Here is a 17,043-nt window from a genome sequence, read left to right on the forward strand (position 1 = left end):
TTGTTTGGTCCCCTCGGTCCTACCTGTGGCCCGGGAAAGCAGGAGGGCAAGGATGCTGGACAGGGACACGGGACTGCTGATGGCTCTGGTGGCCGTCATGCGGCCTCAGGGGTCCCTGTGGATCTCCGGTTCTGGCCCGAGAAGACGCAGGTGTAGTCACCAGAGGAGTGGGGAGAGGGACTGGACAGCCTGTGGAAAAGGCACCAGCTATGTGGTAGAGGGCGCACAGGCGGAGGTGAGCAGGCGTCCTTTGGTCGTGTGGTCTGGAAAGTGGCCCAGCCCCTAGAGTTGTATCTAGGTGCAGAACTCATTGTGGGCAGTGGATGGGTCCGTGGTAGAGAGAAAAGTGAGTTTAGGAGGACCTTTGACAGTGTCTATATCCTTCTAGCAAATTCATTAGGTAATAAAATTGGAATCCAGCATCCGAATGATCTTTGTGGATCACTTGGTACTCCGTTCATCACGGGGATGGTGACTTGGAATCCCCAGGGAGTCATGGGATCCCATAATACAAAGCTGCGCTTTTGAGTTCATGAGGATTGATCAGATAAGGATGGACAAGATTTTACTTGATGGTTTTTCATCAACCAGACCCTGGTTAAGAAAAGTACCCTGGGGACACTGATACTTTGTGGTTGCTAAAAAGTGTTAACATCAGTTTTAAGAAGGAGTAACAGACGGTGTGCCCGGTGTGCAGCTGAGGGACTCGGGTGCAGCAGACACCTGACGAGTGCATCTTTGGTGACAGGAGTAATGCCCAGGGGTACAGGTCAATTCACATGGGCTGTCTGCTCCTCAGTAAGTGTACATTCTAGAAGGGGAGACAGACCAGACCGCGAGTAAGCCGCACGTTGTAGCACACCCAAAGGTACAAGGGAGTGCGAGGTGTGGAAATCATGCCAAGAGGGAGCCGTCGCGGTGGTTGGTCTGCACCAGGCAGCAGAACACTGGAGCACTCGCACGCGCACACGCGCACATCAGGCAGGACCCCGCCTTTACGAAAGGACTGTTTGCTTGGTGGCTCTCGGTGACCTTCTGTCTTTTCCCCGTCAGGGTGTTGATACGAGCTGGAGCTCTTTGTTGGAGGCTTCCAGAGCTCTCCCAGGGAGAGGTAGGGAAGGGAGCTTGTGGCAGCAGAAGCTGAGAAGCACAGACACCATCTGCCTTCTCCTGACCCGGTATCGATGCAGGCGGGGGCCCCGTTGTAATGTGCTGGGTAGGTTTCCGGGGACAGGTCAAGAGTCTGATGGAGAGCCTGGCCAGGGTCGTGACTTAAATCTTGAAGACTGAAAATAAAAGCCCTTTCCATTCTGCACCTCAATCAAGTATTTCTTGACTGCCTACCCATGTGCCTGGTACTGTACTAGGTACTGTGAGAGATCTCGGAGAAGTTTAAGACCTGATTCTTAGATCCCCAACTTTAATCGGGATGATTGTAGTTTCTAATCACGGTGGGACAAGGACAAATTCAGGGAGGCTGCTGGACCCAAGGAGTGTCCTACTTCTGTGAGACCTCCCAAGAAGGGCTGGTGTTCCCCATTGCTATAAAGGAAGCACTTACTCAGCGGGGGCGTGGGTGAGCTGACGGTGCTCTGCTCCATCCTCCGAGGAGAGCGGCTGGGGAGAGAAAGCAGGCTGGGGAGAGAAAGCACCGGAGCCCGAGCGGCCTGCAGATGCTTCTGCGGGGGAGGCTGGGGGCAGTGGGAGCGGAGTGGGAACCCAGGGTGGGGAGGGCATGGAGCCAGATGGTGCCACACACGTGGCTGTGGTTGGAGATAGGGGTGTGGGCGGGGCCCAGGGGGTCGGCAGCCACTCCGTCAGGTCGGCCGGACTTGCCATGGAAGCAGCTTCGGCCTTCAGGAATCGAGGTCACGTCCAGGCTTTGCTAGCCAAGATGATGAGATGTGTAGTTTATGAAGATTGCTTTCTTTTAAAAAAAAAAAAAAAGGACACTTTTCCCCAGTTATAAAATTAATGCTCTTGAAAATTTGGAAAATACAGAAAAGTATAAAAATGGAAACAAAAATATCCCCATAATTCTATCACCACTAGATAACTGTTAACATGGTAGTGTGGAAAGAACATTCTTAGTTATTAATCATGCTGATACAGACTCATTAAATGATCTGGCGTGGATGTTTGAAGTCATTTAACCCAGACTCGCATCGAGGAGGGACCTGGTTCATGGAAGTCTTCCAGGTGGACAGGAGCTAGTTTTGGAGGCCGCGGACCTGTCCCGGGTCTCCCTCTCTCCCAGCCAGTGTTCTTTCCACAGCAGCACCCTTGTCCCGGTTGAGACCCAGGCCTGGGACGCAGGCCGGCCAGAGCCACGGACTAGACTGCCTGTGGTCACTCCTGTCCCCCCGGCACACCACCGGAGGCAGACCGAGGTTCTATGTCTTTCATTTCATTTTTGATAAAGATGACTCGATGATTCATTGGAGTAGGCTCTACTGTCATGTAGTTAAATCTCACCCCTCCAGATGTGGCAGGAGGTCAGTGGTTTTGTGAAAGCCGCTAGTAAAATAGGTTTTCTTGTCCAGTCTCTGAAATGGGACAGTGACTAACTAAAAAAGATACAAAGTAGTGATTTTTCAAGGTGATTTTATGAAATCAGTGTGTTCTTAGTAGTAGTCACGGTAGTGTGGAATGCAGAGTAATTTCTAGAAATATTTGTAAAGTGGATGAAAGTAGATGTAAAATGTTAGAGCTCTGACAAGCTGAATAATGGCAGGTTTCAAAAACATGGTGTTTATAAAGTTTTCACAATTAACTTGAGACAGCATTCAGGATTCTTAACAACCATAACCCTCAATTTATAATCAATGATCCAGGAAAAAAATTCACTTCGTTAAATGATTACCTTAGAATTAATTAACACACCCTTTTGTTTCTTCTGTCTTTTAGAATCTAAAATTTTATTTTTTAGAAATTATTTTTGGTAGTAACTGCCCTTAAAGAAGGATAGAGCAGTGGGGAAATGCAGATAGGCCTGGGTTTAGACAGACCTGGATTTTAAAAGCCAGCTTTTCTGACGAGTCACTAATTTCTTAAGTCTGTTTCCTGATCTGTACAGTGGATCTAATAAGTCTGACTTCCCACGGCGGTCCCCAGGGTTAGGAATGTTTATGAAGCACTTGGCACAGTTCCTGGCACATAGTAGGCAGGCAATAAATGGTAGCTGCTTTTGTTCCCATGAAAGCCTCTCTTCCAGCATGAATCACTTGCTCTGAAATCGACTTCATCAGTTACGCAAGCGTAACAGTTACTCCTGTGCTTGCCTTAGTTCCTTTGTGTTAAGTAATACTTATGTTTTTCCCTGACCTTACAGATACCTATATTTTTATCTTTATATTTTATTCATTTTGTAATTAGTACCTATCTACTAATGATTAAGGAGTTCCTTAATGATTTTGATACTGCCATTTTATTTAAACATTTTAAAACATTACAGTTGTTAAGATGGAATGATGTATTAGTTACTTCTGCTTTTTTCCCTATGACTTCCGTTGAAAGAATCCATTCATTTCTTGACGTGTGAATATAACTTTTTTTATTCATTTGGTGATGAGGCAAAAAAAGATGTCTATAAAACTATCATGATAAGAATGAATGTTTTTGTTACGATAAGCAAGTAGCTAAAAGCTCATCTGTGTTCCCCACTAATACCCTTAAGTTCGATTTAAGTAGATCCGGCAGAATTGTTACAATGTTGCAGTGTATTTTAATGATAACCTTGCCCAGGCTGAAATGTGTGTCTCCCTCTGTCAGGTGTCGTCTGACGACAGGAGTGCCCTGTGGGCTCTGCTCACCTTCTACGGCGGGGGGTGCCAGCTGCAGCTCAACAAGAAATGCACGCATCTGGTCGTTCCCGAGCCGAAGGGGGTAAGCACTTCGCGAACGCTGTCCTCTCCGTATTTCCTGCAGTCACATGTTTTGAGTTTCTTTTAAATTAATTGTTAGATCCCTTTACACAAGCTGGCTCTTAGTTTGTGTCCCTTGGACCCAGCCTCCTTCCACAGAGGATGGCAGAGGTTGATCGTTTCGATGCAGGGCCAGAGCTGACCTCTAGATGCAGAGAAATGCGGGTTTGTTTCATGGAGAAGGGGGGAAAGTTTTCTGAACCCCTTGAGTTTCCTTTCAGATCCAGTAAAACCAGTTTATTTTATTTGTGAAAATAGGCAGTTTTCGTTGTCTTCACTTGTCTTTAGAAAGGTCTGTGCTGAGGATAACTTCGTAAACATGTATTTGGTGAAGTTTTCAAGGCCATTTCCTTTTTAATAATCTAGAATATATAAAAGCACATTTATCCTGATAATTGTAGGGTGCCCCGTCTCAGCACTGGTGGGGCCACCAACTTTTGGTTCCCCAGGTGGGGTCCCCAGGTCAGCAGCTGCAGCCTGTCCTGTAGATTTGTTAGAAAGGCAGACTGTACACCCTCCGAGGGCGAGTGAGGAGCCCCGTCATCTGTGTCAGGCCCCGCCCCTCGGTGATTCTGTTGCACCCGAGAATCTGAGAGTTACCGCTCTCTGGAAGCCAAACCTTGGTCCTCCCCTGAACAGTTACTTGTACCTTTGAACGTCATGGACAGTGTATTTATAGTGAGACCTTTCCACATGTTGGTGTCCCCTCCGTGTTTCCTTACGGCCTTCAGTCTCCGTGCTGTCACTGTGCTTTCCGTGCGCTGTGCTGACTGTGTGGGAGGGGGGATGCGTGCGCGATCCGTGGCCGGGCGCCACTGCCCGGTGGGTGACTCGGGGCTGGTGCGCACGGGTCCTGCCAAGCAGACACCTGTCCCTGGGGCTTTGATGCCGAGCAGAGCTGACACCGGCACGGGCCTTGTATCACCTGGTTCCTGACGACAGGTTTTGGGCCAGTGGGTGTGGTTGTCACGTCGTAAGCCACACCGTCCAGGAAGACACATCCTCTGTGAAAATTTAAGATTTGAATCTTAAAATCTGTTTGAGTAAAAGATTACATTTTGCATAACAGTAAGAGAAATATAGTATGCTTTGGTTATGCTATTTTATTTTATAATTTATGGCTAAAAGTAAATCATTTGATTTTAGTTTGAAAGGAAACAGTCTTTTTTTTTTTTTTTTTTAAGATTTATTTATTTATTTGACAGAGACACAGAGAGAGAGGGAACATAAGCAGGGGCAGAGGGAGAGGGAGAAGTAGGCTTTCTACTGAGTGGGGAGCCCAGTGCGGGGCTCGATCCTAGGACTGTGGGATCATGACCTGAGCGGAAGGCAGACACTTAATGACTGAGCCACCCAGGAGCTCCGGAAACAAAGTCTTTATAGCTTTTGTAGGGATGAGCAATGCTTCTGGAGAGCTAAATGATAATTGAAGAGGCCGTATGGGAGGGGTGCGTTTGCCACGCAGACCAGCTGACGGCTCACAAAAATCAGTGGCATCTCTTTCAGTCCTTTTTTTTTTTAAGTGAACACCGCAAATGTTTGAATAGCATAGTGAAACTACCTTTCATACTCTGGAAGTTTTAAAAATGGTCAGTTAAGTGGAGAAGAATGGAGGGATTTAGTAACAAAATCCACAGGACAGGGTGTGCTCGTTGGATACTGGGAAGGGCTGGTTCACAGCTGCTGCAGGCTTCGGCGTGTAAGCACGCCTGCCGTGGCGGTGCAGCGGCATCTGCCCCCGCCGGCCGTGGCCCTGACCCCGCCGGCCTCACTGCTAGTGTCCCAGTCCACACATTAATGACTCGTGATTTTGGTGATTCGGGAATGAGAACGACTTAGCTAGTGAATTAGCCCCAGCCAGGGTGTTCACATTGCTTTGCTCCTGGGTCACCTTGGTTTAAGCAGTAACTGTCTTCCGGTGACAAAAACCATTTGGTGAGAAGGGAGAGAAAACCCGAGTGAAATATAAACTTAAATAGCATTTGAGTTTGTGCAAGAAGTGGGTCACAGCTGATGTGTGCGGGCCCACACGCTGTGCAGACCAAGAACCCAAGGCTGCCGCTGTGGGTCCCGGCGCTGAGCCTGCTGTTTTCTCCCTGGGGTCCAGAGCGCTCAGCGCTGCACGGCGTGGCAGGAGTCTCACGCTTGCTACTTGGTAACAGAAGGGAGAAAGTTTATTTCATGTTATTTCAACACCTTTCTACCTTGGAAAATAATATATAAGGTTTATTTGACATATGTGTTATTTGGTCATCTTGTGCATCTGTATTATTTGTGTAGTTTTATAGCTACTTTGGTGTATATCCGGCCTCGATGTTTTCCTGAGACAGCACTGTGGCTCTTTTGGGACAGGTAGTCAAGAAATGAAGTCGGTCTGCCGTAAAAACCTGTCATCCCTGTTTACTGTGGGAAGATGGATTTAACAGTTCATACTTGAATATTTCAGAATGATTTTTAGAATAAAGAATAAACATCTTCTTAGTTTTGTTAACGTTCTTGTTAATTGCTGTCCGCACACGGTGCTGTGTCAGTTTCAGGGGCCTGTCCCGAGGTCGGCGCTGGCGCGTCACCCGGCGCGGGGAGCTGGGGGTGTGCCCACAGGTGCACGCACGCTTCTATCCCAGTGAAAGATGCTGTGTTCGTACAAGCCGTAGTTTTACCGAGTCAAGCGTTTAGCTGTCCCCACATGCTTCTGTATGTAAGTTTAAGGGAAGTTAAAGATACGCTTGTATCTGAATAAGAGAATATGTCACTTCGGTCATGGTGTCTACACAGTGTCATTTCAAGGAGTTGGGCCTGCGGGGCGGGGGATGTGTGGGGGGGAATCGACACAGTCACACGGAGTTGGCGGCCTGGCCGTTTGGGAGGGGGATGTGGTTGCAGCTAATGAGGCCTTAGAGCACTGCCTTCCAGAACCTGGGAGTCCATTGTGCATAAACCATTTAGGCTGCGTGTGTTGAGCTTTAACTGCAGCTTCTCGTGGCAGCAGAACACTGAGCATAGGAACACCTGGGACCACTAAATGGCCCTGGAGGTGACAGCAGTGATCCGTGAGCCAGGGGCTGCCGGCTGGCAGCTGCGCAGCACAGCGGCAAGCCTGGCTCCAGCGGACAGGCCGTGGGCGTGAGGCGGCGCGACGGCGAGCATGGAGGTCGGGGCGCTGCGCTTTTGTCCGTTGGAGGCACGTGAGCCATGTTGCTGAGGAGCCAGGCTGGGCAGGCATGCAGGAGGCAGGGGATCTGTCTCCCAGCTCTCCGCGCTCGGCTTTGTCTCAGGGTCACCAGAACGCCAGGGTAGGGGGCACGTGTGGTTGTGGGAGGTCGATCGTGAAATCTCAGTGCAGCCACGCCGTGAAGGCTCCATGCGCTAGCACACGTATACATGCACGTGTTGCTAACGAAGCCATCACACTGAGGACCGCGGTGGCTGCTCATCATGGGGTCACGACCACGCGTCCGTCTTTTTCTGCTTCAGTGGTTACCTGTGTGTGCTCCCCTGTGACCAAGTGTGCCTGTGTTTTAAAAAGGGTTAAAGTGGCACATCCTCAGAAGCCACAGGCGGTGAAATCTGTACACGGGGGTGGTCTCCCCCTTCCTGGGAGGCAGGTCGGACTGGACGGTGCTGCCCTCGGCCATGCCACACGGACGGCGGCCGTCTGTCTGTCCCACACCTCCAGGACGGTCCTGCTGCCTGTCCCCCTTGCCCCGACCCTAGACCACGAGTGCCACCTTTGGTCCCCTCGACAGGAAACGGGCTTCAGTGTGGGGCCCTAAGGACGGGCTTGCCCAGGAGCTGCCGTCCTCCTGGCTGCCAGGCGGGACGTGGGCGCTGCTGCCTGGGGGGCCGCAGCTCGCATCTCCCTTATCTCAGAGCTCTGGTATCCTCTTCCCCGTGCCTCCTATTTCCCATTTCTCTCTTTTTCCTTTGGGATTTGCTCCGTTGTACACCCTCACCTGGAGGAGAGCCCCTGCCTATGACGCACCTTTTCCCTGGGGTGGATGCTGTGCTCACTGACGCCCCTGCCAGGCCTCTCCGTGCAGTGCGGCTTTCCGCCGTAGGGCCTCTCTCCCGGCTTATTCCCGCCTCACTCAGCGCAGGCTCCTGCGTCCTGTTCTCGCGGCGTTTACTGTCTCTCCCAAGCTAAGTCCTGAACCCCGTTAGGTCAGAGGCGTGTTGTGTCCTTTGTGTCTCTGTGGACTGAGCTCAACAAACGAGATGCCTCACTAGGAAAGCCTCCCCATGAAAAGTTGGCCACCCTTCCATGACCGTGTTGGATGTCCTGAAGGCGCTCTTCCTTCAAGGTGTCAAAAGCTAGACGAGGTGGCAGTTACTTATTTCATTTAAGAGACTTTCCCGTGGGTTTGCTAGCTGTACTTTTCCCTTAATTGTTACCATTTATAAAAGTTACTTGAAACAAAATCTGTTCCGATGACTATTGCTGGCCTGAAGCCAGCATGGGATCCTGGTTGGTTCCAGCTCCTGCATCGGAAAGGAGTTTACGCTCGTCTGCGTGTGATGACCGCTGTAGGGCTGGACGCTTCAGCCACGCGCCTGTGCTGAGTCCTGTGTTCAGATGCACACTTGGGGGGTGTCTGGTCCGACTCACAGCTTCGCGTGTTTGTGCTTCGCTTGTAGGAGAAGTACGAGTGTGCGTTGAAGAGAGCAAGCATTAAGATCGTGACCCCTGACTGGGTCCTGGATTGCATATCAGAAAAAACCAAAAAGGACGAAGCATTTTATCATCCTCGACTCATTATTTATGAAGAAGAGGAGGAGGAGGAAGAGGAGGAGGAGGAGGAGGAAGAAAACGAGGAGCAGGAGTCCCCAAATGAGGGTAGTTCGGAGGGAAAGTCCAGCCCTGCCAGCTCTCAAGAAGGATCTCCTTCCGGGGACCAGCAGTTCTCACCCAAATCCAACACCGAAAAGTCTAAAGGGGAGTTGATGTTTGATGATTCTTCAGACTCGTCACCCGAGAAACAAGAGAGGAATTTAAACTGGACGCCCGCTGAGGTCCCACAGCTGGCTGCGGCGAAGCGCAGACTGCCCTCGGGGAAGGAGCCTGGCCTCATTAACTTGTGCGCCAACGTGCCCCCCGTCCCGGGCAACATCTTACCTCCCGAGGTCCGGGGCAGCCTCCTGGCCCCGGGACAGAATCTCCAAAGTTCGGACAGATCGGAAATGATCGCTACTTGGAGTCCGGCTGTGCGGACCCTGAGAAACATCACGAACAACGCCGATCTCCAGCAGATGAGCCGACCGTCAAATGTCGCTCACGTGAGTCACTCCTTAACGCGGGGATCTGGGAGTTGGGTTTTATGGTCTGGTTCAGCATAGTGCGGTTACGTTGACTTACCAGCAGTATTTACTCGAGAACGTGTTTTACAGTCGTCTGCATGAGTGTGTGTGTGTGGAGTTCAGTGTCGTTTCGACTCCGACCAGTGCTGAGACCGCTGGCCCCCGAAGCAGGCTCTCGCTCCGCCGAACCCCAGGTTAGCGGCAGCAGAGAGAGGCCCAGTGATGACCCTGTGCTCCTCATTCGCTGACAGTAGACAGATAACATAACCGGAATTACTCACTCATTCCAGAAGCCTTAATCTTAATTGATAGTTTCGTGATTGGAGCTTGTTGATGCAGCATGGAGTTAAAAGTTTAGTAGGTGTCTTTCAGTTTAAAACTGGAAGAACGTGACGGAGAGGGCGCATGGGCCGTGGACGTTTCTGCGGGCGAATCAGGAAGACGCGTCTCCCAGCCTCCTTTCAGATGGAGAAGACCGCAGGATGCCAACAGGAGGGCTTCTGTGGCTCTTGGGTGTTTTGAAGATGGTCATAAGGGGTCACAGAATAGCTGTTGGAAGAAGGCTGTTTGGATGAGGTGATGAGGAGCAGCCTCCTGGAGGAGGGGTGGGAGCGAGGCTGAGGGAAGCGCCGGGGGCGGAGAGTTCCAGACGAGAGGAGCAGCGGCCGTGAAGTCCGGGCAGCAGGCGTGGATTTGCCGTGTCGTGAGGAAAGCAAGAAAGTGAGACTTGACGGAGTGGGGAGAGCTGGAGGCACTTGCAGGGGCCTGGCCCCCGGCGCCTGGACTGTTGTGCCGAAGGAGCGAGGCCGCCTTCGGAGCAGGTTGCTGGGCTCCAGGAAGGGTGACCAAACATGTAGATGACAGTGTCACTTTGGGGTATGACTGTGGGGTGGTTTAAAAAGTCTTGCACTGGAGATGGCACGTTCAAAATACTCTTCTTCCCCTCCCTCCCTTGACTGAGCAGTGAGTAACCGATACGGTATGTGGCCCCTGAGATGCTGGAAGGTGGTGACACCCAGAATACGGTCCGGGGAAAAGAAAACACGGTCTTTGGGTGTCAGAAGGAAGGAAATGAAGATGGTGTGAGGCAGCGTGTGTAGGGAAGAGGGAGGTAATGGGGTTTGAGGAGAATGGAAAATTCTGGAATAGTGGGTACAGAGCTTCCGGGAAGACAGTGATGTTGGACCTGGTTAGGACCTGGTTTTAGGTTGGCAGTCTAGCTTGGGATATTAGGAAGAGTGAGGAAGATGGTGACTGGGTCAGGAGGGGGTGGGGGGCAGGGGCAGCAGCCAGCAGGAGGAAGAGCAGAGGCCGGCAGAGCCTGGCGGGTTGACGTAGCGATTTCGGAGGCGCGCTGGCCGGGGCCGGCAGACGGGGGCGGAGCAGGGCTGCACACCAGTAGCTGACGGCACCTTTTGTGTGACACCTTCGCTTTGATCCAAAGAGTTTTTTGAATTTTTTTGCTAAAATCATGAGATTCTTCATTAAAAACGGGATCTCTGGCATTTCTCAAGAAGTGGGTGAGCCCGTGTCCTGCCGTCTACACGGTGACAGTGCTTGGCGGCCGAGCGGCCGTTTCCGTGTTGCAGGGAGGCGCCTTCGGTGGGCTCGCTCCCCACGCCCGCAGCTCCCTGCCCCGCCGCACGCTCTCGGACTCCCGGGGCCCAGGAGGTGAGGAGTGCGTGAGGACAGTCTGACGCCGACAGGGAGCTGGGGGCTGAGGAGAAGGTCCCTGAGGTGGGGTGGTCCGAGCACGGCAAGGCGAGGCTTGTCCAGGTGATGCCCGCACTCCTGTAGGGTCCCTGGAGCGGAGGGGAGAAGACGGATAACAGAATGCGGTTAGGGGGTCTGTGGGCAGTGGCACCTCTGACTGGGAGTGGCTGGCAAAGACATGAGGTCCGGGCCCAGCCCTGGGGGGCTGTCGGGAGCAGGGGTGATGGTCAGAAAGCCCTGGAAAGCCAGGGGCTTGGGCGGGCGGGGGAAAGCCGCAGGGGGACAGCGTGAGGCAGTCAGAAACCAGGGAGCTGTGGTGTCCCAGGGGTGGGAGAGGCCGGGCGTGCAGGCAGATGACAAGGGGCCATGCGAGGATTCAGGGGGCTGGCATGCTCAGCTCGCAGCTGGCGGGAGGCCCGGGGAGCCCACGGCCCGCGGAGCGCTTGCCCAGCCCTTCCGGAGTGGAGGGGTCCGGACGGGCTCAGCCATTCCAGCAGGACAGACGTGCTCCCTGCTCTGGGCTTGTCGGCACTGCAGGGAGTGCTGGCCGTCGCTGTGGCCTTTGCCGCTGGATTCGCTGGTGTCAGCTGGAGTCCCTCGCTCCCTGAATGGGTATTTGGATACGGAACAATCTGAGAAGTAGAGATGAGGGACCACACCCGGGAGTTGGGGGGCGGCCTGCACGAGAGGCGTCAGAGGCGGGCTGTGCCTCGCTGTGCTGCGAGGTAGGAAGCTGGAGGGCCTGGCCCGGCTCCAGGGACAGCAGCTGTCACGAGGAGGTGTTCCGAGGTCTCCGGCAATGTTAGATCATTTTTACTGCCAGATGTGAGAAAATGAATTTTTGAAATGTTACAGATAGAAGACGGATTTAGTTTAAAATCAGATGGGGCGTCGGGAGGATGTAGTGGACCGTCGCGGTCTAGGTTGCAGGTTCATAGTGCTTAGGAGCCGTGTGGTTGGTGCTGCAGTTCTGCATGCGTCGGGGCACTCAGTATGCAAGTGATTTCAAGATGACAATAGTATCCTGTGACCGAAAAATTCCGACCTGACATTCATTAACACTTGTTTGCAGTGTGGCCAACTGTGGGATCACGCAGCGAAGAAGGTTACTTCTTTGATTCTGCGGGGTTCACGTGTGTTGAGCCAGAGGCAGATCAGAAGGGTGAGAAGCCGTCTGAGGAGCACAGGTGATGTCCTGAGAGTCCCCTCACTGGCTGGCCTGCCAGGTGCCCAGCTTTCCAGGCCAGTGCCATCTCACTCTGGCCGGTGCTCTTATTCCGACGCTCGTGGGCTCCCAGCTGCCCTGTGCTCACAGCCTGGCTTCCCCCAGCTTCTCAGCTCGTGTTCCCCACAGGGAAGGTGCCCCGGCCCTCCTGGCCTCCTGCAGCGTCCTGCTGGCCGCTGTGAGACCAGCTGAGAGCACAGCCCTCGGCTCCCGGCTGTGGAGTGTACGTGGAGGGTCCCTGGGACCCTCCCGAGCTCCCTTTGATCTGGGGGTGGGCACGCAGGGGCAGGCAGCGGGAGGCAGACGACCGCTTGGACCCCGCGCGCTGGGGCAGACGGGCCTTTATTCCTTCTTACCAGTCCAGTTTACCTGCTGGTTCCCTCTGAGAGTAAAAAAATCCAGGTACAGACTCAGAAACTCCACTGGCATCCAAGGCTGTAAAGTGATAAACTCCCTCCTGCCCCTAACTCCGGTTCCCTCTGGAAGCGGCCGCTGTTCCCGACCCTGCCCTGTGCTTCCGGCTTGCGGTCCACCCATAAGGACACGCAGCTGTTCGCCCCCAGCCCCTGGTGGTGGAGGCGTGCGTGTGCGTGTGCGCGTGCCCGGGCCGTGCGCGTGCGAGGGCCCGTCTCCCGCCGCTGCACAGGGTGTTCTTGACCACTCTGAAGGACTGAGAAGAGATTGTCACCGTCATTTATGATTCGTTAAACTGTTTCCTCTGTGTAGAGCTCCAGTGAGGAGCCTTTGCAGATGCGGAGGACTTGCGGAGCTCGGGCTCTCCCTGTGCTGCGGTCGCATGGGCCACCGCACTGCTGCTCGGCGTGAGGCCTGGTGATTGGGTTCCCCTCGGGGATCGTAGGACCTTCGTGTTTCGGAGCCCGTTTAAGTGGAGGATGGGTTTTAAGGTCCTTGAGATTTCTTTGTAGCTGTGGCTTACAGTAAAGTTAAATTTCTAGAGTTTTATTTAAGTGTCAAGTGCTCTTTTAGTAGGGTCACGTTGTGTTTGTTTTTAGTAAAATCTCCTTGGTTGTTGCAGTTCTCTTGACCCTCTGGGGATGGGGTCTGATTCTCGCTGTTGGAGCCTATCGGAGAAGGAGCTTCATCGTGTCGCGCTGCGGCACGCGGCGCCGTGCAGGGTGGTTCGGAGACCCGCCGCCCGGTTCTCGGGTATCTCCGGACTCCCTGTTCCCTCCGCCCCAGCCCCGAGCTGGCACAGAGCGCTGTGCTGACTCCTGTCACTGTGCGGCAGAAGGAACCGGAACAGAAACAGTCTGGCTAGTCGGGTTCTTCTGTGGATCAGAACACTTCAGTTCCATGTAAAGAGCCCCAAGTCCTCTTTGAGGAAGGCTAATGGACCAGCTCTACCGAGGATTTCTCATCTGCGAGAAGACTTACCATTTTTACAAACCTCTGTTGGTGTCTTTCTGTTCCCTGTTGACGGAGTGTGCCAGCGCACGGGCAGGGTGACCACAGATGAGGAGGGCCGGTGGCTTTGGGGGTTATCTGTTGCCTGGGCCGGTGGCTTCCCTCAGGGGATGGTCTTCATGTTGACACTCACTTGCTGCTTTTGTTTTAGGAAGGGAGCGGGGTTCAGGCCAAGAGGCGGCTGGGTCCGCCGACGTTCCCCGGAGTATCCCTGGGTTAGCAGAAGTCCGTGGAGCATTGTGAAGGGAGAAGGGGTCCCGGTGGGGCGCTGTGCGCGGCTGCGTGTCACACGGTGGCACCCACACTCGTGCTCAAGCCCCTGGGAGCAAGTGGTGCCTTTGTTTTATTCATTTTTGCAGCCCTGTCACTGTGCTCCATAAAGCACATCAGCCGTACGAGGTCATAGGTCTGTCCGCTCCAAGTCACGAGCTTATTTATGACTCTTCCTTATTTTCAAGTGTTGGTCTCAGAATGGGGTTCCCTGACTTTGTGGGTGTTGGCAATGCTTTCATGAGTGGAGAAGAGACATGCCGTACTGTTCTCGAAGCGTGCGGTTGTCGGGGCTTCCTGTTCCGGTCAGCGGTCAGGCCGTGTGCGAGACGCGCATACTCTGTCGCCAGGGGGATCTTTAGGACGTTTCAGTGACCAAGGCTAATGACTTTGCCTCGTGTTTGTTTCCTAGATCTTACAGTCCCTTTCTGCACCTACAAAAACCTTAGAGCAGCAGGTGAATCACAGCCAGCAGGGCCACGCGAACGCCAACGCGGTGCTCTTTGGCCCGGTGAAGGTGGCTTCCGAGCCGCACCTGCCGCAGCCACCGCAGCCGCCCCCGCCCCCGCCGCACCCGGTGCTGCACCTTCCCGCCCAGCAGCTCCTGCAGCTCCAGCCGCAGCCACAGATCGCCCAGCAGCCGTACCCGCAGCCGCCGCCGCACCCCTTCCCCCCACAGCCGCACCCCTTCCCCCAGCAGCAGCTGCACCGGCCGCAGCAGCCCCTGCAGCCGCAGCCGCAGCACGTCCTGCAGCAGCAGCTGCACCAGCTCCAGCAGCACCAGCTCCAGCAGCAGCAGCTGCACCAGCTCCAGCAGCAGCTCCAGCTCCAGCGCCTGCAGCAGCAGCCGGCCCCGCTGCCGCACGCGCCCGGCCAGCCGGCCCAGGCCGCGCAGCACCCGGCGCAGCCCCCGCACCAGCCCCCGCACCAGCCCCTGCAGCAGCACCAGCCTCCGCCACCGCAGCCGCCCCCGCCGTCCCAGCAGCCCCAGCACCAGCTCTTTGGACACGACCCAGCCGTGGAAAGTGAGTCCCGTGGGGTGCGTCTGTCTTTCTCCCAGAAGCCATGCGAACATCCCCGCTGAGAGCGGGGGCAGGGAGGGGGTCAGGGTGCGGAGTCATCCCCGAGCCTCACACCCGGCGAAGAGCAGGTGCACGGCCTCTGCCGAGGGGGGTGGCGTAGCCCTCCACATGGATGGCGTCCCGCAGGATGACCGCCGCCCCGAGGGTGCCCAGGGCTTCCCTCCGTTGGTTCTGCTGTCAGATCACGAGTGCACACAGCCCCGCTGGCGCGCGCCCAGCAACACCCCCAGGCTGGTGCTCTGGCTGCTGCCGGGCATCCTGGCCGCTCGCTTCACACCTCCAGACAGGACGCGGCGACGTGAGCGTGTGTGCGCACGCAGACTCCTGTGTTCACGGGGTTTCGCTTCTCCTGTCTTTCTGTGCCAGTTCCGGAAGAAGGCTTCTTACTGGGATGCGTGTTTGCGATTGCGGACTACCCGGAGCAGATGTCTGACAAGCAGCTGCTGGCCACCTGGAAGCGGGTGAGTCGTGCTCGCAGAGGAAGAGCCTTGTCCCCAGTGCTCTGCTCTGAGTGTAGCCTGGATGGCGCTTATCCGGGTGCCCCGCACCCCAGCCCCCAAGGCACACAGTGCCATCGTGCACGTGTGGCGGCGTCTGCACTCACGGTCCCTGCGACCTCGGGCAGACGCTCCTGGGCTGCAGGGTTGTTCAGCTGTGAGGGGAGAGTGAAGCGCGCTCTCACCCTTCACGGCATTTCAGCTCCTACATTCTACGGGGCATGAATTATGTGTATGTCGCTGTGGATGTGACAGTAAGAGGAGGGTTTCGGTGCCCTGGAGCAGGGACCGTGCACTTCTGTGTCCTCAGTCCTGTCTCCAGAGGCAGTGCTGGGGCACCTTAGCCTCTCCAGCGAGGAAGGGATCGCACAGTCTCTCCTCGTGGAACCGTAGTGCCTGTAGTCCGCGTTCTGTCTGGTGGCCTTTGAAGAAGCGAAGGCGGTACTTTTCCCTTCAGGCCGCAAATCCCCAACTGAGAGTTGAAAGAGAAAAGTGAGTGTGAGTCTGCTTCATGTTCGCCCGGGACGCGCGTCCCTCGGAGCGTTCCTGTTGTGTAAACCCTGCTCTGCCCAGCTTGCTCGGATGTGGGGGATACTGCGGGGCGCAGAAGACGCAGAAGACGGTGCGTCAGTTGGCGAACTAGCTGTCCGTACGGGACTGACGAGGCAGGATGGTGGGTGCAGGCGAGCCGTGAGACAGAACATCACCCTTTGGCTGGCGGGTCTGTGCCTTGGGAGGGTCTGCGGGAACAAGTGATTCCTGAACTCCGTCCTAAAGGACAAGTGGGAGTGGGCGTTGGAGGGTCTCCCAGATGGAGCAGCGCAGGTAGACAGGTGGCGCAGGTGCGGCTGGGGCGGTGGAAAGGCACACACTCTGGGCTGGGGCAGCCCTTCTAACGCCTCTGCTACGTGCCATGTTGTGGACGCCGGAGTCTTCTCCCTAGAGCTATTAGAGCACAGGGAGACAGGAGAGAAAGTTGGGTGAAGGGAGTACCGGGAAGTGATGCCAGGACCCTGTACTGGGGCAGTGGTCGGAGGAGGGGGCGGGGCCCGTTGGAGAGTTACAGCTGCAGAAAACTTCAAAATACAGTCACGGAAGTGGTAGGAGGCCGTGCGTAGAGACTGTCCTAAAAAGCAGTAGAATAACTCAAAGAAAGGTAGAGAAAGATTTGCTTTTGTTTTGTTGGATTAAAGGATTAGCCCAGGAGGGCCAGCCTTAAACAACAGGAGTGTGAGAGCAGGGGAGGTCAGGGCAGGGCGCTCAGCACCTGGGGCGGTGGGGAGGGGGACACGCCATGTCAGGTGCAGCTCAGAGTTCTGAAGCAGGTGACCCCGGCCGAGAGTGGCAAGGACGGTCTCCTCACCTTCCACAGTCAGTGGGGTGAGGGCAGGGGCCGTGTCCGGCAGATGGGAAGGTGAGCGGCCTGAGGAGCCCGCCTCTGCTGGGGCTCGCAGAGGGGTCTCAGAGGGGTGGCACTGGGTAGAGCGGGGTTGCCAGGCCGCTTGGTGGGCTTCTCGGCAAGGCGTGTGTTGTACCATGTGCTGCTGTGGGACGGGGCCACCCATGGCGCCGTGAGTCGCGGCAGTGCTCGTTCCTCGGGTGGGACACCAGGC

General features: G+C 55.0%; 1 protein-coding gene across 13 annotated transcripts in view; it reads left to right on the plus strand.

Moving 5' to 3' along the window:
- Positions 1-17,043, plus strand: part of PAXIP1 (PAX interacting protein 1) — a 47,439-nt gene that overhangs the window by 13,852 nt on the left and 16,544 nt on the right. For 8 of the 13 annotated variants that reach the window (XM_082692908.1, XM_082692913.1, XM_082692911.1 and 5 more), the window contains 4 exons: positions 3,772-3,885; positions 8,559-9,197; positions 14,264-14,876; positions 15,300-15,394. In XM_082692908.1, coding sequence (XP_082549034.1) covers positions 3,772-3,885; positions 8,559-9,197; positions 14,264-14,876; positions 15,300-15,394 — 1,461 coding nt within the window. Of the gene's footprint in view, positions 1-1,053; positions 1,217-3,771; positions 3,886-8,558; positions 9,198-14,263; positions 14,877-15,299; positions 15,395-17,043 lie in introns of all 13 variants that reach the window. The other 5 variants (XM_082692920.1, XM_082692918.1, XM_082692909.1 and 2 more) reach the window with 1 other exon arrangement.

This window comes from Mustela nivalis (assembly GCF_964662115.1).
Source record: "Mustela nivalis genome assembly, chromosome: 12".
NCBI classification, from domain to species: Eukaryota; Metazoa; Chordata; class Mammalia; order Carnivora; family Mustelidae; genus Mustela; species Mustela nivalis.